Genomic DNA, 24031 nt, shown 5'->3' with positions numbered 1-24031 from the left:
GATCATGGTATGCCAAAGCACATCTTGACAGCATCAGGCTCAAAGACAGGTAGCAAGTTTGGAAACAGCAGCAGTCAACTGCAGGACACATTAAGTACGTTATCAGTTAAGAGCTGACAGTAAGTCAAACCTGAGCACGTTAACAATGTGCAAGGAAAACCACAGTACCCTGAGAGAAATGGACATGGAAATTGGGAGAATGTGCAATTTACCTACTGGTCCCAACCAGGTCAGGAATCATACCTAGTCTCCTAGAACTATGAGGTACTGGTTACCACTACTGTGTCAGGATAATCTATATTACCATATTTGTGTAAAGGATACTGCTGTGTGTACAAATTAAACAGAAAAATAAGCATTTCTGGACTTTGCATAAGTATGTGTTAGGTTAATCTAGAGCAGATAATCAAAAATTAGAGAAAGGTCTACAGATATGTTGTTTCAGTATTATTCACTAAATACATATAAAGTCAACACTACAACCATATTAAATTCATTTATCAGAATGCTTTAATCATTTTCATATGATCTGCTTATTTAATTAAATTGAAAAAATATGTCCAAGTTGAAATCATCTTCTATACAGTATATGTCGATATGTAGGACACAAACACTTACAGGTAGCATGGCTTCTGCCCATTCTCCATGCCCTCTCTGTAAGAGCTTAATTCTCTCAGTGTCATAACAAATCTGAACCAGGTCACCAACAGAAAACTGTGAGACTCCTCCTTCTGCACCTGCTGTCACATCACCACTCCTTACCACATTTGCCTTGGTCAGGACAGCAGGGTTGAATGTCCATCTATATTGAGCACAAAAGAAAGAACAGGGATTATTAATGACATGGATAGATAAACAAATCAACACATACCTGGCCACAAACCTCACACACACTGCTCACAATAGAGATTAAGATACCAGATGTATCAAAAATGTAACCAGCAGAAACTCGGGACATGGATGTAGGGAAAGTCAAAGAAATTAGTAAAAAAAAAAAAAAAAATACCATAAATAAAACCATAAATATTACATAGAAGAAGCTATAGACCGATTTCCATATTCATCCTATATATGCACATCTCCTTTTCTAATTGACTTCATATAAGACAATAGCTTGTTAAATAAGGCTTCTGGTGAAACTGAAAATTCTAAAATAAGATCATCAAAAACATACAATTTCAAAATTTGGAAAGAACAGACCACATTAAGTTTTTTTGGTTGCTCGTTCTTGTTTCATTCATTCCACATTCCATGAAAAAAAAAAAAGCTGATCACCCAATAATCAATCTGGTTGTTTCAAATTGTTTTTTACTGGTATGAAAACACTGCAAAGGAAAAGAGTCCATCATCTCATTAACTTACCGATTGCCACTGGGATACTGTACTACAATGTCATGATCTTCATCAATACCACATACTGTGCCGGTGGTGGTTAAGGTCTCAAACATTCCATCAGTCCACCCGCCATGTCCATGCTGAAGAGACTGAACAATTTCTAAATCTAAGTCAATGTTCACCAGGTCCCCAATCTGTAGGCCCCCTGGATTGCGATTGCCATTCTGTTCACCTGTATTTGGAAATAACAAACACATGTTACCACAACTTACCCTTTGAAATTAAGGTATTCTTTAAATGTCAAGGTGCATATGAGGAGTGTAAATATCTGCTGCCATCACACAAAGCTTTGACTGAAGCTGTTTAAAGACTTTTGACAAGAGAAGACTGCCCTCCAGTGGTGGACAAGAAAGCAGACGGGAAACGGAGAATACAGTAACAATTTTGTTTCCTGTGTGTATAATGCTGACATCTAGTGGTGTTTGAAAACAATCGAGATATTCAGAGTACAGAGAATGTATTAATAGCATACAAAGTTGAAAATAAGCACTCATTGCTCAAACCATCTTGAACTTTTGCTTATTTTATTAAGCCTACATATTTTAAAAAAGTGCCTCTTATTATTGGAATATCTTGTACAATTTCCCTCTAAACTTTAGTCCATAATCTTTAAAATTATGAGTACTATGAAATTAAAAAATACCAGTAACCAGGTGGCAATGGTTACTTGCTGTTTGTAATTTAACTGGTTCAGTTCACCAAAACTTTTATCAACAATTTAAAAACTGTTCAAATACTGTTTCAATTAGTTTCAAGAACAATGAGAACAAAAGTAAATTCCGCAAGACTTGTAACGAAATTCAGTTTCAGTGCTACATGTCAATACTGCTTTATAGTGCAATCATTCAAAGAGATGTTTGCTAACATTTCATAAGACAGCAAACACTTCTACGTACTGAGAGGTTGCTACCACATTCTATTAACAACTTTGAAGGGCAAATGGTCAACCGGGTAGACAAGATCTAACAAAAAGCTCAAAATCTTAAACATAAATGCAGCCCCCCAATATTTCTTACAAGCAGAAACAATTAACAGAGCGAAATGCCATATTTATCCAAAGTCCCCATCTATAAAGACAAATAATGCCATGGAACATACACTGAAGCCAAGTTCCTCTTTCACTTTCCTGACATTGAAAGTTTTAGATAAACTATGTTAATAAATTACCAACATTAAAGGTCTATAATATGTATTTCTTACAATTACCAAAATTATGAACAATCCTCTTTCAGATAACGAAGTTCAGTTCATTCAGTTTAGAACAAAACATGTTAACTAAAACCTTAGATATTCATGGTGCCTAACATCTATGTGACATTTTTCTGGCTGCACTATTTGTCAAATATACACCAAAATCTTTAAACCTTAAATTGCTTTTCACTTTGTTTTACTGTTCGATTCTTAGTATTCATAAATACACAAAGAGTAAGCAAACGTCCAGTGGATGGTGGGAAGTGGAGAGAGGCAGGAGTTTCAGATCATTCTCCTCTTATTGTTTTTACTCTGTTATCACTTCCTAATTGAAAAAGAATATATCATAAAAAACAAAATACAACAAGGACAAAGACGATACTGGAGCTCAAGGTTGCAGTTAGATAGTCTGCCAAATAATGACATCCTCAGTTAATGTAAGAGCAGGAGGAATGAGTGCCATCGCTGGCCTGTAAATGACCAAGCATTAAGAAGCCTACGGTCTCAGCTGGGTCTTTACAATCTGAATGGCCAAAGACAGGAAGCAAACACCACTTTGACATGAAACAAACAATCAAGATGCTTAAAGGGAAACTGTCATGTTTCTCTATCTTTTAAGAGTGAAAAGCAGCCTTTTATTTGGGAAAATTGAAACAATTACAGCGTTAAATGATGCACTCGCTTTCATAGAAATCAGCAGAAAAGAGCGGACTTTTGGCACAACTGGTCTAGTATTGCGGTGGTGGAAGAATTCCAATACCAAGAATCAACGCTGCAGTCAGGGGACAGGCTGGCCATTCATTTTACTCCATGAACTGAAAATAAGGCTTAAACTATGACACTTCAATCATGATTCACAACGGGGATCAGGAAATACCGTCTCTCTCTCTCGTTTAGTAAAAACACATTTCATTTTAGATTCGTTTATCAAAAAATGATGTACACTAGGTCATCAGCATCATACAGACTGATGTATAAAAATTTTAAAGGAGAAGTAGGATACTTTTTGTTTTAATTTGAGGGCCCATAAATGCTATGGCATTGTGTTGTGGTGGTATGGACCTCGACTTAAACTGCAAAAAAGGTTAGGAGATGCCTGGAAGTTAGAAATTCAGTATCGTTCTGTTGGATAATTCTGAGGAACATTCACAGCTATATATACACTGTAGGTCTTTGATTTTGTCCATATTTGCCAAATATTAGGCTAATAAATTGCAAAACATTTCATTAGAGCTTAAAACCCCTCTCTACAGAGATAAGCACTTATAACTCTCTTCCAGAACTGTATACGCAAGACCAATTAACTACTTTTTGTCTCTACAGTTGAGGCTTACCTAAACTTTGTTCTGGTAATTGGCTGTTAAATACAGTTAACTAGAAGACTATTATTTTAGTACCTAATTATAACTACCTTGCAGACGGAGCTAATTAAACTTTATGACTCACCTGTTTCTAAAAATAATACACCATGCATCAAGTATTGTAAAAACACTTAAGAGGATTTATGGGTACAAACTCTTTCTTTTAGAAAATGATTGAGCTTGGTGCAGTGGGCTGGCGCCCTTCCCGGGGTTTGTTCCTGCCTTGCGCCTTGTGTTGGCTGGGATTGGCTCCAGCAGACCCCCATGAACCTGAGTAACTGATTGAGCTTGGACTTCACAGTATATATAACAGTACTACAATTGTGCTTCACAAATTTTCAAATAGCAATGAAAGAGCTGAAGATCTTAGTTATTATTACTGCTACTATTCACAGTCAAATCAGAAAAGCTATTAAAATGTCAATTGAAATGATTATATGCGAGAAGAATGACGGAAGGTGGTAATAATTCTGGGGCTTTCTGAAATATCCTAAAACAAAGGATGAAAGATAGCTTCCAACTCAATTAATTACAAACATGAAAATGAAAAATGAGAAATCCATTGAACATATTTTTACAAAGCACAAACATTTTTACAAAGTAAAAACATCTGCAAAACTCACCTAAAACAGGACAATGATCCCTATAAAATGAGCCACCTTTTGCATCCTGAACACACTTTAGGTCAGACTATTAAAAAAAAGGGAAAAAAAGCAAAAACACTGCATGAAATGGGGTTGCAAACAAAAGATTCTAGAAGGAACAACTAATTTTTGCAATATGCAAAGATCATGAACACCAACAACCCAAGCGTTCAATATTAAAATAGTAAATAAAATGCTTCACAGTGCACTATAGGCAACAGAAGTGAGAAATGATGCAGTACAACATCAAAAAGAAAAAGTTAACAGAATAACTTGAATTGAATTGATTCAACCACAACAAGCAAATAAGGTTTTACTGTTTTGACTTTTCATTTTCCAATCCAGTCAGAATGCACCAAATATATTTGTAGTATCAAAAATTAAACAAGCCTTTTAAATGATAGTTATGATTCAGATATAAAGCAGGAAGGCAAACATAAATTCATCTTAAGGAAATTTCTACAAAGTCCTAACATATCTAGGAACACAAATATCTGCATCAGATCATTACATTCACTGTTTTTCTAAAACTAGAAGAAAAACATATTGAACTAACTCAACAAACCCCCCCATCCATATGATCCCAGCTTTGACTAGCCAAAACTTTTATCAAAATGCTGTCGATCTTTAACCTAACGGACACGTTCTTCACAGCACAAAAAAAAATGCTAGATTTAAATTGTCCAATGAAATGCATATTCCCTGGTGTTTTCTCTATGGCTGCCTCTGAGGCCACAACCTCTCACTGAACAGACTTCCTTTCATATGTATACAAGGTTTACCCACATTTCCAGCTGCACTCACAATAGACCTCATGTCTGCAGAAAGATGCTTGGCGGCGACAATAGAAAACGGTAAGAATGACATATATAATGAATTGTGTGCCTGAATAGTTGGTGGACTCCCACTTTTGTGCAGATTTTCACTCACCATGCCTTCAAAGCCAACTCTGTAAAGGTTCTTGGCTCCATTGTCCCACAGAACATATGCTGCGCTGTGAGGGCTGGCAGCACTCCAATCCTGAATCTCAGTCACCTAAATGAGAAAGGAAACAGAAAAAAATAATAATAATAAATATCAGAAAATTTCTCTTTAATCAAAATCAATGAAAACAGAATAAAAACGTGAAAACAATTTGCCATTAAAATGTAAAAATGTACTTTCATACGATACGAACACCTGCTGTACACATTGATATACATTTTCACGTGTCTGCATTACAGCGGATGTTTAACTGTTTTTACTAGCATATTATGTTACAAAGTTTAGTCTCACCTCAGTTTTGCAATATATAAATTAAGCATTTCTGAAAATGAATGCAAAGCATTAAAACTAAAATAACTGCACATAGATGACATATCAATAAGTCACACAACACATTCACATGGAACAAAGACATTCATTCAGATTTTGCTGCTTAGTCCTCATTATTATTGCTTTTTCACATTAAGTAATTTTGAAATTAATTTCACTTGTCAGAACCACTAGCTTATTTAAAAAAACGATTTCACAGATTAATTAAATGTGATGACAGTGAGGAATTAAAATTAAAATATTCTATAATACTCTTTAAGAGTTATCTGTTTGTTCAACATGCTCCCATGTTGTCTGTGTAATTTTCTTTTTTGTTTTTAAATGATACAAAAATTTTGTAACTTTATAATTTTGTCAAAAGAAAACATGCAGTCTCCAACGACAATAATTAAAATGAAGAGTTTAAGTAGAGCAGTTATACAAAAATTACATTAGAAATATTTTTTTTTTTAACAAGAGTGGAGTTTGGAGATTTCTTGTCAACACATCTCTCTATCTCATTTAATTTTCCAGGAACAGAGTCTTACTACATGTAGTTAAACTATATTTTCATTTTTCTAAAAGCTCTACTTAATGCACTCAAAAGATCAAAATGATGAGATACAGCAGTAGAAAAACCTGCACAACTGATGAAGGTCAACAGGACGGGGCTGGGGACACCTTGGTTATTGCTGAATAAACAAACTTGTCAAATGAGCATGAAATATGATAAATAACAATACTTTATTGCTGAACCTTTTGAAAAAAAGCATTTGGTAATAAGTTTACATTTTAAAAACTTCTGATCATTGAACTGAAGGGGAAAAAAAAAAAAAAACATACTAATGTGAACTGATGGCAAATGCTCCACCACATTCTAACACGGACCAAAAGCTTTATGGCACAAAGAGGCGGGGCTTAATGAGGTGTTGCACAGGCCTACATTCCCCCAAACAGTACTAAAAGCTACAGCTGCTCTATCTCGCAGCTGCTCTGATAATCAATTGTGCTCATAGCTTTACTCGTGAAACACAAAAGGGGTCCGTCTGACCTGACAGAATGCTCCAAGCTTCTCCCCCACCCACTGATACATTTGCATTGGACGAGCCCTTACTGCTTTCGCTCTACTTTTCAAAACTGCAAGTGTTGGTGTGTTTTGTTCAACGCATGGAAGAGGAATAAACGCATGAAAGCACTATAAATAATATGGAAAGAGAGTTGGGATGAATTAATGAGCCTTCCATGTCTCAAGAGGCCTGCTTACAGAAAGATATTCTCTACTTTATCTATATACAAGGGTGGACAAAAGTTGGTTTACAGTTGTTTGAATGGACAAAGGCATGCAAGTTATGATTGCTACACCCTAAGCACACTTTTAATAATAAGACAACAACAAGTAACAAATAAATAACACAATACTTAATAAATACATAATAACACAAGAATAAACTCTGTTTCACATGCTCACGACTGTAAACTTTTGCCAACCCCTGTATTTTCTATCCATCCATCTATTTTCCAACCCGCTGAATCCGAACACAGGGTCACGGGGGTCTGCTGGAGCCAATCCCAGCCAACACAGTGCACAAGGCAGGAACCAATACCGGGCAGGGTGCCAACCCACACACAAACACACCCACACACCAAGCACACACTAGGGCCAATTTAGAATCGCCAATCCACCTAACCTGCATGTCTTTGGACTGTGGGAGGAAACCGGAGTGCCAGGAGGAAACCCATGCAGACACGGGGAGAACATGCAAACTCCACGCAGGGAGGACCCGGGAAGTGAACCCGGGTCTCCTAACTGCAAAGCAGCAGTGCTACCCACTGCGCCACCGTGCTGCCCCTGTATTTTCTACTGCTTGCTTAAACCTCTAAGTCCCAACAGAAAGTGGTACATAGACAGAAAGACAGATGTAAAGAGCAGAGCAGTGCCTGCATACCTTTAATGTGAGTAGTGACATCCTTTACATCTTCTATAACTCTGTGATGGCCAACAGGACCTTCCATTCTGTAGTGTATTGGGCTGGTAACGTCATTTTGTAGGTGTTGTGTGCATTTGTGGTGGGGGGTGAGGGGGGTGTTATTTGTTATATTTCTTGAGTTTCTAAAAAAAAATGCTAAATTTCCTCCTTGGGACAAAAAGTACTACCAATGAAGCAAAATCCTGATTCATGAATAATGAGCTGCAACATTTTTCACTTGTTCGATTCATACCAATTTCAGCAAAGTGAGTTTTAGTGAGATTAAAAATATTTAATTTTTTCTTTTAATGTAATTACTACTTTTCAATGGACAACAGCTACTAAGAAAATCAATTACGGAAATCTGCATTCTATTTCAAAAGTACCAGTTCTATAGTACATAAATAATGGTTATCTGTTCTTTTTGCCAAGAAGTTCATAACATGAAGAAATTCTAGCATAGTATTTCATAAAAATAACACTTTCTTACTCAGTTTAGCTGACAATTTTGCCTAGTAATTAAAAAATAATTTAAATACACAAAATCTCCAAAGTGTATTTGTCTACTAAAAAAAATGTTTTTTTTAAATGCATTGCTTTACGAATTAGAGTATTGTTTTGCAATGATACTGCATTATTTCACAAAAGAAGCAATATTTAACAAAAACTTTGTTTTATTTTGAAAATTCCATTAAGCACAGTGCTACTTTGCAATTACAATTATATTCATTCTGAAAAACGTACTGGTTATTTTGCAAACATTATTATGTAAGTCACAAATGCACGTCTGTGGTTCGCCTTCCAGGCTCATTGGACGCAAGTACTACTACTTCAGGACATGAGGAAGCGCAGAAGCCGACAGCATCACCTCTTTCTCCTCCCACAGCCCGAGCAACCACCCACTGTGAGCAACCGACTCCGCCCCTTTCAGTCCATCCACTGTAAAGCCGTGGTGCTCCTGGCAAGGACCATCTCATTCCGGAGAGAAGAGGCCTAAGAACGGAGCTCCCACCTGAGTACCACCTACATTAAGAGAACACTGAATCCTCCGTTTGTAATTATTTGATGCACTATTTGGAAACTGTAAATATTAAAAGGGGTGACCTGGTTGGTTCCCCTACATTTCCACTGTGACAAGTATGTTCCCTTGGTCGATGACATGTTATTTTACAAATATATTTTAAGCTTGCTGCTTGAATCACTGCACAAGTTTAGGTGCAGCACACTCATCATAGGCAATGTTGAGCCAAAATCCATTTTAAAAGAATAAACTTAAGTGTTAGTTACAGAAAAGTGAATAGAGAGGGAGATCCAAAAACAAATTCCCATGTGCCAATGTGTTTTTAAATTCATTTAACTGTACGACATGGTGGCACAGTGGCTTGTGTTCATTCCATATAGCTAATTTTTCTCAGTTTGATTCATAGACTGGTCATCACCTTTTTGAACTTTAAACATTATCATGGATTTACTGGTACAACTGAGTGTGCACCCTTGTGTCATCTGTGTTGAGAATTGTTCTGTGAAATTTACACAACCCACATTTTAATAGTCATTCAGTTAATGGCCTTATTTACCAATGTACATGTATGGCCTAGCGGTTAGTGATCCTGCTGCCTCACGAGTCTGGAGCCATTTGAACTCTGCATGTACTCCTTTATGTACAAATGCCCATATAGTGGCTATATTTACAAACCGATACTGTAATACATGTATTTAATCCTTATAACATATATTCTGTTATTGATGCTGAAAATTTAATTCATCCACCTTTCTTGCTAGACTTATAAAGAAGATTTAGAAGGGAATTCATTACTTCTTTTATCTGTTCCTTTGAGCTACCACTACTTGAAATTGCTGCCACATACACTATTTCTGTAGAAGCAGACTTTAGATTACATATATTTATTCTTCTACAGTAACAGGTTGCAGCATTTATTCAATAAGCAATAGGCAACTAACATTTCAACAACTTTATGGGCTCTAAATTACCCGGGTCTTGCTGTTATCCATATATCTAAACAGTTTTTGTATGTGTTACTGCTAAAGTAAACCTGTGAGAGGATGCTACCAATTGCATTTCTACAAGCAAGATCTATAGGCAGTAAGGTATTTTATACAATATGCAGAACTTATATTGATAGCACTGGTCAGGAAACATACCAGCCCACTTTCAAGAGATATCACAGGACACTGCCACATACATTCACTCATACTGATATCTCCACAAACACACAGACTGGGACACCCTAGGAACGAAACCTGAGCTTTGGAGCTGTAAGGCAAAAGTGCTAGCCATTCCAGCCTCCTTAAGGTTCCAACTCAAATTATTATCTGAGATCAAATATAAAATGATCGTTTATACACAATAGGTTTCTGTTCTTCAATTTCCTGCAACACCCCCACCTCCTACTTGACCTCAGAAGTGTTGAAAACAGACTCAGTCAATTCTATCAACCGAGAGAAAAGAGCACATTAGAAAAGTAACACTATTAGTGACTAAATTGCACAATTATTTATGCAATATAATGACCTACCTTGCAAAAAAATTTTTTTTTTTTTTTTTGAGGAGCAGCAATGACCCGCACAAGTCTTCATAACCTTGTAAAGTGCATCAGTTTGGTGCATTTGGTTAACAAGGCAATGCAAATTAAAATTGTTCAATCTTGAATCAAAAGTATATATACAAAAAGGAGGTGGATGCTTTCGTTATGTGGCACATCAGAACACATTTAGAAAAAAAATAGTGTGTGAAAAATAAAATCACATATTGGCTATAAATATATCATTTTATTTCATCTATTTTTTCTATATCAGGTTTATTTCAAAGATTTAAAGCCGCCTCCAAAGAGCAAGTCCTTTAATTAAGACCATGTCAATGACATGCTGGCTTTGTGGAACTCGGCAAAAATGTGATTCACTGCTTCTGGAGACCTGCTAATGAAAGATGGACGAGGATCATTTTGAGCTGTAAATGTTAAGAGATACACCTCAAAAAATATTTTTGTTTTGAGAGACACGCGGGACAGCTTTATTAAAGGTTTACCCCTTTTAGCAACTATCTGTTCAAACAAAAAATTTTAAATGGTACTTTAAAGTATCATCTTCTACTGTTTAAGAGAAAGACACTGGCTCGCCCACAAATATAAGTCACTTTCGAATAGTTTGCTGTGGTTGCTTTTGCCATTACCTGGTAATGGCCCACCCCAAAGTGAAATTAACATGTGAGAAATGCAACAGTCACGTACAGCCCTAGCTTTAAGTCACAGAAAACCATCTTAAAAAAAAAAAAATGCTGTGTCACATCCCCGTGGGCTGGAATGTGTCATGTGGAATGTATGAACTAAACAAAGCCAGCATCCTTGGTAATTGTTATACTTAATAACAAGGTGAATTTGCAACTAGGCTCTTTAAGTGAATAAAAGCAAAAGAAAAATATGGAACCAGGCGTGAAATTCTTGAGCACCATGGCAACCTAGCTGCCAGCATGCGAGCCCTGCTTTAAGTTTACAGGGCATTAAGGCTGAATGCTTATTGCTGGTGTAAAGCTTTCCTCATAAAATCTTTGAGTCATTCTGTCCCAGGAGCCACTAAGCAGAAGAACACCACAGTTGACCTGCAGTTTAAGCTCCCTATTATGTGCAGCTTATTGGGGCTTCTTTTGGGTAAGGTTAGTTTCAGGAATTTGGCAAGTCTTAGGAAAATATTCAGATAGATGTTGAAGGTATCAGCTTCTGATTTGTTTAAACTAACATAACTCATTTTAGCATTGGACACAGGTGTTTCACTCTGCTTGCTTGAGTTTTATAAAAAAAAAAAGCACTATTGTTCAAAAATGTATACAAATGCCTTTTCATATTTATGTTATCTTGGTTAATTCAAGTTGGAAATGATGTGAAATACAGAGTAGTCACAAATTTAGCCACCTGCACTTAAAAACAGGTAACGTCTGTTGCAGCATGCGGCTGGGGCCTTGCCTGGCCGGGACGTCTCCACACTGGGAGGACCAGGGAGCAAGCATGGCCAGAGCGTTACCTAACCTGGGACCCTAGATGGCAACCCCCCTGGGGTGGAGCGGCACCTCAGACTCCCACAGGGTTTCATGGGAGTTGGAGTTTGGTGCAGCCCTGTTGGGATCTGCCAGCACCACCAGAGGGTGCTGCAACAGGAGTGTGGCCAGAAATGAGTCATCAAGCACCTGGAGCACTTCCGGGTGCCTTATAAAAGGAGCCAGCAGCCACTACTCGGAGAGCTAGAGTCGGGAGGAGGAAGACGAAGGTTGACCCTAGGAGTGGAGGAGAAGAAAAAGAGAGAGAAGACTATTGTATTTGGGCTGTGCTTGTGCTGGGACTGTGTTGTGCGCATGAGAAATGAGGAAAGGCGTTTCCCACAAGGTAAAAAAAAAAAAACTAAAATCCAACATTTGTGCCTTGTACTTGTGTCCTATACTTGTCTGTGTTGGGATGAGGCAGCAGTGCCAGCCTGGGTGGTCCAGGTATGTCAAAAAAAGGGACTTGCAAGTAAATAAATACAGGGGCAACTTTGAAATTCAAAAGTAGAAAGCCCACTACCAAAGAGAGAAGCAAGAATGTAACAAGTTGTAATGTCATTCATTCATTTTCCTAACAAACTATTAAAGGCGATTGGACATTATATATTGACATGCCTGGTTTCTTTAACTATAATATGACATTTTTAGCTCATTAGTAAAAAGATGATGTTGAAGTATAGAGATTAAAATAAACGTGATAAATGGAGACACTGAATGCAGGATCTGAAACCTGTAAGAACTCCAAATAATTACAGGCTAGTAGCTCCAACAGTACGGTTTCTATTTTGCATTCCATTATGGCAAAGTATAAGTTTTTTTTTTGGATATACTGTGTTAATCCCCAACGTCAAACCATCTTTTCACTTGACCTTAGGGGGTCAGAGCACAGGGTAAGCCATTGTACAGCAACCCAGCAGTCATTTTTTTTTTCAGGTTAAAGGCCTTGCATGCGGGATCAACGGAGTAGGATTCCTTCTGGCAGCAACAGGATTTGAATGAGCAGCCTTTCAGATACCATCACAGATTCTTAGCCACCAGACATACAAGACTTGAAAGTTACAAAATCTACATGAACATGAATTCCTAAAGCCTTTGCAAAATTTTCTTAATTCAACCTGAAAGGTAACCTATGCGATTTGTAATTTGAACAGCAAATAGATTTCTCCCAGTATTCAATATGATATCATGTTATATTAAAAACATTGATTATGTGACAGAAGATAATTCAATGTAATGCTATTAAAACTCAAAAATATAATATAATGCTTGTGAATAGTCCGTTTTGAAAAAAGCCAGCAAAACCATGATTTTGAACATTACATTATGTAGTTACTTAAATATGAATTGTCAGCACTGAACAGATTTGCCCTGTCCTTTTCAGTTGACAGTTTCATAATATGCACCAAAACTCTAGGAAATACTTCATGAGCACTCAGCACCCCTCCAACATGGAATTATTATAATTATTTATTTTTTTGTTTTTTAAACTGTTTTTTCCTTTTTCAGATTCATGTCTACATGGCATTCTTCTTACATGTTGCATAAAAAAAGGCTGTTTAATTAACTGACGGCCCTCATTTAGTATGAGTAAGAACAACGTTTTTAGCAATTGAAGTCCGATTTATATTAACATTTTCAATTGGTTGGCACCTTTCATATAGTTGTCCAGTGAGTACCAAGAAAGCCTGTACCCCCAGTGAGTGCACCTGCAAATGTATCCTGGTTTACTTCAAGCATTCTGTCAGTTAACATTATCGGCATCAGGACACACTTAAAGCATAAAACCACTTACATAAAAGCTGTTTTTATTGGTCACTTTCTAGATATAATATGATTACTAGGCCCAATGACAAGAATAACTTGCAATGTTTTAGGCAGTTCTTTTATTACATTACTGTATACTGCCATCTGCCTTTAACACTAGAATTACCAGAGTCTATGAAAAACTTGTAGATCCGGCCCACCTTAAAACCGTTTGCACCTCTCCACCAGCGTCTTTTGTCATCTAAATGTGCTGATAAAGACAAGCTGCAAGCAGCCAGCTATTCCATCCCATAATGACTTAGAACGTGCACAAACTTCTCCCAGCTCATGCCTTGATTGATTATCTGGGAGGGAAGTGGAGTTTTAGAGTGGAAATAATAGATTGTTATTTGGAACACATGCATTTCATGTGTGTTCCGTTTCTACAGTAATTTGTGTAAACACATTGTTAAAACAAACTTTTTCATATTTTAGTAATAAATGTTACAAAATGTAGGCATAAACTATAAAATGTGTGAAGCCTGAAGTCCAAAGATCAAATAAACACTTTCACAAAAGGTTCAAGAACAGTACAACAGCTTTCATGGCGTACCGGTAAGATTTGCTGACTGGCTTGCCGTGCCTCAGAGATCCGAGTTCGATTCTCCACTGGGGAGAAAGTGTTATTTTTTTTCTTTTTAACCTTCGCCACTCTGTCTGCCTGCCTGCCTGAACTCCCTGCCTATCTATATAGTAATAACAGTAATTTTATTATTATATAGCAGCTTCCCTGTCTGCCTCTCATACAGTGCCTTTTCTTCCTATCTATCTATATATCTATCCCCTTAGCTGTTTTTTATATATTATATAGTGCCTTCCCTGTTTATTTATATATCTAGTGACTTCTCTGTCTATCTGTCTGTCTCGCAGTGCTGTCTGTCTGTGTGTTATGGATCTTAAAAAACAGTTATAATGACACTTGTTCATGTTAATTGCAGTCTCAATTGTTAAAAAATATTTTAAAAGAATATATGCTGGAGCTGTTACAGAAGGCGTGAGCTTATTCAGTGCAGCAGGATCAACGCACAGTACATGCAATATTATTTGAAAACGAACAGCGTCAGATCGGGCATATATTCATACCCTGAACTGTTAACATTTGAATCTGAGGATTGCATATAGCACAGAAGTTACTGCTCTGTACTATTCTTTCCTCTGCATGTCCTGGAGTACAAAAGAAACAGCATACAGCAACACGTGGGGACTGGCAAGATCAGGGGAAAAAAAAAACACGCGGTCACTGATTACAAATCGCAAGATGTTATGTGAATGAATATGAATTATTCTGAATAATTTTGCATCCGTTCCATTGTCTCGAAACACCACTCACATCTCCAGTTATTCCCAGCTTAAAAAAAAAACTAACAGCGTCAGATCCCTGGGTAGGGGGCGGTAGTATGTATCGTGATCGTGATTTAGAGAGAATAAAAGAGAAAAAAAAAACAAGTTCTATAAATGTACACCGTGTGTTACAGATGCAAACCAAGTGTATGTGTGTACAGTATAATATTAACAATAAGAGCAGCTCACTACTGAAAACGGCAAATATAGGAGTGAGTTGAGATCGAACCAGGGGCTCTTGATTACAAGTCAGCAAATCTTACCGCTATGCCACAGAAGCTGTTGTCTTTTCCTTGAACCTTTTGTGAAAGTGTTTACTTGATCTTTGGACTTCAGGCTTCATATATTATATAGTTTATGCCTACATTTTGTCATTTATTAATAAAATATGAAAAACATTTCTGTTTTAAACATGTGCTTACACAGATTACTGTAGAAAAGGAACACACATGAAATGCATGTGTGCCAAATAACAATCTATTATTTCCACTCTAAAACTCCACTTCACTCCCAGATAATCAAGACATGAGCTGGGAGAAGTTCGTGAACGTTCTAAGTCGGTGGGGGAATGGGATAGGCGGCTGCTTGCAGCTTGTCTTTATCGGCACATTTACAGGACAAAAGATGCTGGCGGAGAGGTGTGAACGGATTTAAGGTGCGGCAGATCTACGAGTTTTTTCGTAGGCTCTGGTAATTCTAGTGTTAAATCTTTTAGGAATGAGTCATGTTTGGTGAATTTATTTTTCCCCAACTTGTCATTGTAAGAGTGACAGCAAGCCAAAATATTTACACTTGTCTAGAATCGCATTACTTGTAAAAAAAATTTTATAAACGCAGACAAGATCAGTATCGTTATTAGGTTCATATCATTGTTCCAGATAGCAACTTTTAAATTGACTAAAACAATAAATGTGCTTCAGGTGGTGACACACAGGTGGGTGTGCATCAGGTAACCAATTTTTAAGTTCTTTGATTTTCTACATGTAAAACAGGTTTCTCATCTAATCTAATAAAATCCGTTACCCTGTGTGCAATACCCTTGTATTTCCTTTGTTGTTTAATCAAATTCTGTCAAACATATGGAATTACTTTAGATATTAACTGTACAAAAAGCCACTGACACTTTCATCACTTTGTTGTTTTCAGTAATTTGAGAACAATTGGTGTGCAGCGTGATCTACCTGTAAATATTTGTATAAAAACTGGTGGTATTCAACATCTACCCTTTTAAACGTCAAGAACAAACTCTCTCTTTCGCAAATGGTACAAAGAGAAAATGTACCCTTTTAATAATAAAAGCTAACAATTCATTGAGCATTACAGTAAAATGCTTGTACTTGACTCATGTTATTAACCACCAACTGGCCAAACCCACCAAACCACCAAATGGCGAACCCATTATGTCGTACTGATAAAAATCAGTTTGTTCTAAATAAAGCTGATCAATAAAAGCATAGTGCTAACCCACAGCGGTGAAAACAAATGTAATTAGTCAGTCATTTTCACTATACATATTGATTCCAAAAAGTGTGTTTAACAAAATATGAGTAGCTGTCCAAATAATACGTTAGGTTAAGCAAATGTTAAACAGTTTCACTTGAGCATATGTAATATATATGTAACTGAGATGCATACACTTACCTTAATTACATACTGATATATACAGTCTATCAATGACAGAAAATACAAAGTCAAAAGGACAGGACACAAAGAGCCTCTACAGAGCATTACCATAGAGTGTACAACAAACAGAGGTAACAACAAGCTACATACTTTGCCTCTTCGCCCGTTTCCTCCATCCTGGTCCTCCCATTGCCAGTCCACTCCTCTCACAACTCGAGCCCCTGTGAATATCCCTCGGGCTGTGATTTTCTTTGATTTACGACGGGACTCCAAAAGAACTCTGAAGAAGGGGGTAAGAAAGAAAGGTTTTAAGGTTTTAAAATTGGGTTAATGTCATAATAAGGTTCATGTCAACTAAATGATCTATCAATGCCAACTCTAAATAGGCTCAGCATGACTGACAGTGTGGCAGAGTGTGGCTAATTTAGGCCTCATAGCCAATGCTGCCAGGATCAGCTATTTAATTTCTCAAACACTGCAATGGAAATCATATTTTCTTGAAAAGTTTGATAAAATTTTACATGTAGATTATCCATTTCTTAATTTAAAAAGATAAACCATAAACAAATTATTTTTGACTATTCTTGATTATCACCTTTCAGCCACAAAGTCAATTGCTGTACAAAATAAATTAGAAAATAAAAACATAACACAATTTATACTTAACTAAACATTCACATTTTGAACTAGGTAAAATATTTTTTTAAATGGGTTTGTCTGTAAATTTTATAGTTTCATTAAGTGTGTCATTTCTGTGAACAAAGAACTGCTAATGCTATTTGTATTACATATCCTGGCAGCATCGGGCCCTGCTGGAATCACCTTTGAATGAAGCACTGGTCTACTATATGACCCACTCATGAACAAAGCCACACGGTGCCAGTTTACCCAAAACACATGCTATTTGGAGGAAGGACAAAAAAAAATCCACAGACACCGGGAGGAAGTGCAGACTCTCCAATGATACCAAGCAAGCACTTGCGGTACAGGACGCTGGATTCATGGAACAGGAGGCAGACACTGGCACCATGCTATCCTAGATCAACGGTTGAAATATTTCACTCTATAATTAGTAGTACAGTAAAACACTAATAGATATTCAATTATGACCATTAAAAAATAATTACTAGAAAATGCTTCCCAAACATGTTTTTCTATTCTGTATTGAAGTATTATATGCCATTTTATTAGTTCTAATATCTGTAGGATATCATTTGTGTTTCATTAGGTTATTTTTAAATAATGTAATTTGTATAACCATTTGCACTTTTCTATGCATCCTATCTAAATAAATTCCCACCTTATCAAATAAGCTGCAACCTGTGCTGTGTGTTTCAGCTGTAACAGCCTGGTGGGCAAAAGTGTGTTTATGATAGAAACTTAAATACAGTATGAAGAATCTGGTGTCATGACAAATATCCACTACAGATCACAGCCATAAATAGAAAGAAGAGCACTGAATTACATTTGATATAACTGGTTCAGTTTACAAACCTTGTGTTTTTCATATGTATTCCTCCTTAGATAAGCAATTGTAAACAATATAAAGCACTAACCTAGTTGGATGTACACAAGAGACAATGACAACAAATTTAGCATCAACTCTTCACAAAGTATGTACTGATCCTTAAAGTCTGGCACATAAATATAACCGAATAAATACAGTAAATCCATTTTTCATAAATTATCTGTTCTTCTTATAGAGATTTGACGTCGTACTGATTAAACTAAGACATAGGGAATCCTTCCATTTTCCACTTCCACTTAACCAAAAAGTGTCTCAGTTTAACACCAATGAGACACTCAAGCTGGAGCCATCCCAGCAATAAAGGTTTTGAGAAACACGACACTGGAAGACCTACTTGTCCACAGATGTCCGCAGAAATGCAGAGGTACAAATTCAGAGATGATGTCTAACCTTGACAACATGATTTTGGACTATGGGAGAAAACCAACAACTGTGCAGGAAGAATGTGAAAACTCCATTAAGATGCCAATGTAGCCAGTAATACTTTATAATAAGGATTAATTGCTATCTACAGTCATATGAAAAAGTTTGGGAACAACTCTCAGCCTGCATAATAATTAACTCTACTGTCAACAAAAAAGTTAACAGTGGTATGTCTATCATTTTTCAAAGAAATATCAGGCGTGCTAATTGATAATATTCTTGATATAGTTAATTCGTCATTAGATATGGGGGTCTTCCCAGACTGTCTTAAGACTGCTGTAGTTAAACCCCTGCTCAAGAAAAATAATCTTGACCCCTCTGCCTTTGAAAATTTTAGACCCATCTCTAACCTGCCCTTCTTAAGTAAAATTCTAGAGAAGGCAGTCATTATGCAGCTAAATGACCACCTCAATAAACCTGCTATTCTTGATACATTTCAGTCAGGTTTCAGAACCAATCACAGCACAGAAACTGCACTTGTTAAAGTAGTAAATGACTTGCGGGTAAATTTAGACAGTGGCCATTTATCTGTTCTCATCCTCTTAGATCTGAGTGCCGCATTTGACACCATTGATCACAATATTCTTAGAAATCGCCTTAGTCAATGGGTGGGCCTCTCTGGCAGGGTCTTAAATTGGTTTGAATCCTACCTGGCAGGTAGAAAATTCTTTGTTAGTTGTGGTAATCAAGTCTCAAAGACGCATGATATTCTATATGGTGTTCCGCAAGGCTCTATCCTGGGTCCGCTTCTTTTCTCAATCTACATGCTTCCGTTAGGTCAGATTATCGCAGGTTACAACGTGAATTACCACAGCTATGCTGATGACACACAGCTGTACTTATCAATAGCACCTGATGACTCCGACTCTTTTGATTCACTGACACAATGTCTTACTTGTATTTCTGAATGGATGAATACTAATTTTCTCAAACTAAATAAAGAAAAAAACTGAAATTTTAGTAATTGGCAATAATGGATTCAATGAGGTTATCAGAAATAAACTTGATGCATTAGGATTAGAAGTTAAGACGGAAGTAAAAAAACTTAGGGGTAACTGTTGACTGTAATCTGAATTTTAAATCGCATATTCATCAGACCATTAGGACAGCATTTTTTCACTTAGGAAACATAGCAAAAGTTATACCTCTTATATCATTGAAAGATGCTGAGAAATTAATTCACGCTTTTGTTTTCAGTAGACTAGATTACTGTAACGCACTCCTCTCAGGACTACCCAAAAAAGACATAAATCACTTGCAACGAGTGCAGAATGCAGCTGCTAGAATCCTAACTAGGAAAAGAAAATCTGAACACATTTCTCCAGTTTTAATGTCACTACACTGGTTGCCTGTGTCATTCAGGATTGACTTTAAAATACTGCTTATGGTTTATAAAGCCTTAAATAATCTCGCGCCATCTTATATATCGGAATGCCTGACACGTTATATTCCAAATCGTAACCTTAGATCCTCAAATGAGTTTCTCCTTAGAATTCCAAAAGCTAAACTTAAAAGAAGTGGTGAGGCGGCCTTCTGCTGTTATGCACCTAAAATCTGGAATAGCCTGCCAATAGGAATTCGCCAGGCTAATACAGTAGAGCACTTTAAAAAACTGCTGAAAACACATTACTTTAACATGGCTTTCTCCTATCTTCACTTTAACTTAATACTGATACTCTGTATGTTCAATTCATCATAACAACTAATCATAGTGGCTCTAAAATCCGTACTGACCCCTACTCTCTCTTCTGTTTCTTTTTCCGGTTTCTTTGTGGTGGCGGCCTGTGCCACCACCACCTACTCAAAGCATCATGATGCACCAATATTAATGGACTGAAAGCCAGAGGTCTACGTGACCATCATCATCAAGTCCTTCCATGAAAACCCTAAATACAAAGAGGACTGTTTGATTTATGTTAGGTAGATTGCTCAGAGGGGACTGGGTGGTCTCTTGGTCTGAAATCCCTAAAGATTTTATTTTTTTTCTCCAGCCTTTGGAGTTTTTTTTTTGTTTTTTCTGTCCACCCTGGCCATCGGACCTTACTTATTCTATGTTAATTAATGTTGACTTATGTTTATTTTTTGTGTCTTCTATTTTTCTATTCTTCATTTTGTAAAGCACTTTGAGCTACATTTTTTTTGTATGAAAATGTGCTATATAAATAAATGTTGGTTGATTGATTGATTGATCGATTGATTGATTTCCTAGGAACATCCGAGTACTGGGGTGTTTTCCGAAAAAAGATTTTTAGTGAAGCAGTATTTAGTTGTATGAAATTAAATCAAATGTAAAAAACTGGCTGTGCAAAAATGTGGATCCCCTGGTAATTTGGCTGATTTGAATGCATGTAACTGTTCAATACTGATTACTTGCATCAACAAATTGTTTGGATTAGCTCATTAAGCCTTGAACTTCATAGACAGGTGTGTCCAATCATGAGGAAAGGTATTTAAGGTGGTCATTTGCAAGTTGTGCTTCCCTTTGACTCTCCTCTGAAGAGTGACAGCATGGAATCCTCAAAGCAACTCTCAAAAGATCTGAAGACAAAGATTGTTCATATCGTGGTTTAGTGGAAGGCTACAAAAAGATATCTCAGAGGTTTAAACTGTCAGTTTCAACTGTAAGGAATATAATCAGGAAATGGAAGGCCACAGGCACAGTTGCTGTCAATCCCAGGTCTGGCAGGCCAAGAGAAATATAGGAGCGGCATATGCGCAAGATGGTGAGAATGGTTACAGACAATCCACAGATCACCTCCAAAGACCTGCAAGAACATGTTGCTGCAGATGGTAAATCTGTACATCGTTCTACAATTCGGCGCAATTTGCACAAAGAACATCAGTATGGCAGGGTGATGAGAAAGAAGCCCTTTCCGCACTCACGCCACAAACAGAGTTGCTTGTTGTATGCAAATGCTCATTTAGACAAGCCAGATTCATTTTGGAACAAAGTGGTTTGGACTGATGAGACAAAAATTGAGTTATTTGGTCATAACAAAAAGCGCTTTGCATGGCGGAAGAAGAACACCGCATTCCAAGAAAAATACCTGCTACCTACTGTCAAATTTGGTGGAGCTTCCATCATGCTGTGGGGCTGTGTGGCTAGTTCAGGGACTGGGGCCCTTGTTAAAGTCAAGGGTCAGATGAATTCAAACCAATATCAACCAATTCTTCAGGATAATGTTCAAGCATCAGTCACAAAGTTGAAGTTACGCAGGGGTTGGATATTCCAACAAGACAATGACCCAAAACACAGTTCAAAATCTACAAAGGAATTCATGCAGAAGGAGATGTACAATGTTCTGGAATGGCCGTCACAGTCCCCTGACTTGAATATCATCAAAAAATCTATCGGATGATTTGAAGCAGGCTGTCCATGCTTGGCAGCCATCAAATTTAACTGAACTGGAGATTTTTTGTATGGAAGAATGGTCAGAAATACCTCCACCCACAATCCAGACACTCATCAAAGGCTATAGGAGGCATCAAGAGGCTGTTAGATTTGCAAAAGGAGGCTCAACTAAGTATTGATGTAATATCTCTGTTGGTGTGCCCAAATGTCTAATTTTGTTATGATGCATATTGCATATTTTCTGTTAATCCAATAAACTTAATGTCACAACTCAAATACTATTGTGTCCATAAGGCATGTCATATATTAAAAGGAAGTTGCTACTTTGAAAGCTCAGCCAATGATAAACAAAAATCCAAAGAATTAAGAGGGGTTCCCAAACTTTTTCATATGACTGTATAAAGCATTTATAAGTCACTTGAGTAACAAGTCTTGTTTTGTTTGGTCTTAACATCGCCCACAAAGCATTGATGACAACAACCAAGAATAAGGACTACCTACAATGCACCAATGATCTGCTGACTACGAGATAACTAGATATTAACTCAAATGCTTTTTTTGTGTTAGTAAGTGTGTAACAGATGCTTTACAGCAAACTCTTAAAAAGTCCATACTCTAAACATTTACCACACAACCAGTACTGAAGTAGAAGCACGTGACAGCAGTGTTCGGTACCAAGAAATTCATATAAACTTTCTATTTGGTTCTTTAAAATATAAGGGCAAACATCAAATAGGAAGAAGGTATTTAGAAGGTATATGTTTATTTCCATTTCTCAGAATTAACAAAATCAGTACTCTGCATATGGTCCCTTTCTCTGGTTTATCACTTCACAGGGCTTAATGAGAAATTTGGAACTTGAACTTCTGGTAAATTAGGTAGGTAAACAAAAATGTAAAATCTTTCTGAAAATAAACAACAATTTTTTTTATATATAAAACCAACATCTCATAATGGAACTGATTTTTTTATCCACCAAATAACATCCCCACAACTGAAGGGATTAATCTATTACCCCGTGTTAAATTCTATGCCATATACAGCCTAAAGTTGCAATTGAACACAAAACGCCATGTGCTGGTAAGCAAACATCTCTCTTACAATTCAGGTTCTACAGGTCAGCCAAACTTTTTCGCATGGCTGGGAAGATTCAGGATTACCATTTATTTACAGAAAAGCCAAGCAAAATGACAGCTTTTATTGGCTAACAAAAAAGATTACAATATGCAAGCTTAAGAGGCAACTCGGGTCCCTTCTTCAGGCAAGATGTAAACCTGAAGCATTCTTGCCTGACAAAGGGTTGCCTTGAGTTGCCTTGAAAGCTTGCATATTGTAATCTTTTTTGTTAGCCAATAAAAGGTGTCATTCTTCTCTACATTCATAATGGCTAACACGGTACAACACCCTAGTACTACATCTATTTACAGTAATTTACAGTCTGTGTCAAAGAGAAACCTATTTGGGCCTACGGTCAGAAAGAAAAGGCTAATAAAGGAAGAGTCTTTTCTTCCTATATTAAAAGTAAAAAAAGAAATGGTTGAATAAAGAAATCTGTAAACAGCAAGCAATTACATTATACACCCTGTAGATTCATCATTTTAATACACGACTGGGTACAGATCGTTTCACTTAATAAAAACACTTCAATTAAAGGAAGAAATGATTGTCGCAAACCTTTCACTTCCTGGAGTGGTTATTCTGTAGAATCGGTGTCTCAGATGATGCTTGTCACCGTGATAGCAAGTTGTGCAAAGATCGTAATTTGTACATTCAGCACACTTCCAACGGATCCCAATGATTGGCTGCTGACGGCAGGTGTCACACATAGTCCCATCATGTTTAATGCCTTCAAAAAGAGAAAAAAATAATGCCATTTTAGAATTCGACGGTCATACTAACAAATTGGATATCTCCTGGCATATGCATTCAAGAAGAAAGATTCCATTTTGCAAAAGCCCAGCAATATGTGAAAACGTGTATATTAATGTACAGTATTTATAAAGGACATTTGAAAAGTATTACATCTCAGGTGGCATGGTGGCGCATTGGGAGGGCTGCT

The 24031-nt window shown here is 36.9% G+C and overlaps 1 protein-coding gene and 1 long non-coding RNA gene across 4 annotated transcripts in view; one reads left to right on the top strand and one right to left on the bottom strand.

Moving 5' to 3' along the window:
* The window catches only part of LOC120530322, a 44713-nt gene extending 26005 nt beyond the window's left edge, over nucleotides 1-18708 (top strand). The window contains exons 2-3 of one of the 2 annotated variants that reach the window (XR_005633947.1): nucleotides 12836-13024; nucleotides 17470-18708. This is a non-coding gene — a long non-coding RNA (uncharacterized LOC120530322). Of the gene's footprint in view, nucleotides 1-8656; nucleotides 11145-12835; nucleotides 13025-17469 lie in introns of those variants that run through there. The other variant, XR_005633946.1, reaches the window with a different exon arrangement.
* mib1 (MIB E3 ubiquitin protein ligase 1) overlaps nucleotides 1-24031 on the bottom strand; it is a 208232-nt gene that overhangs the window by 149374 nt on the left and 34827 nt on the right. For both annotated transcript variants that reach the window (XM_039754728.1, XM_039754727.1), the window contains exons 2-7: nucleotides 23647-23818; nucleotides 16820-16949; nucleotides 5522-5626; nucleotides 4571-4637; nucleotides 1363-1567; nucleotides 619-802 (exon numbers count right to left, since the gene is read on the bottom strand). In XM_039754728.1, coding sequence (XP_039610662.1) covers nucleotides 619-802; nucleotides 1363-1567; nucleotides 4571-4637; nucleotides 5522-5626; nucleotides 16820-16949; nucleotides 23647-23818 — 863 coding nt within the window. The remainder of the gene's footprint in view (nucleotides 1-618; nucleotides 803-1362; nucleotides 1568-4570; nucleotides 4638-5521; nucleotides 5627-16819; nucleotides 16950-23646; nucleotides 23819-24031) is intronic.

The sequence above is a fragment of the Polypterus senegalus genome, chromosome 5 (assembly GCF_016835505.1).
Source record: "Polypterus senegalus isolate Bchr_013 chromosome 5, ASM1683550v1, whole genome shotgun sequence".
Classification (NCBI taxonomy): Eukaryota; Metazoa; Chordata; class Cladistia; order Polypteriformes; family Polypteridae; genus Polypterus; species Polypterus senegalus.
The sequence above is the reverse complement of the archived record's forward strand: the minus strand, read 5'-3'. Positions and strand labels throughout refer to the sequence as shown.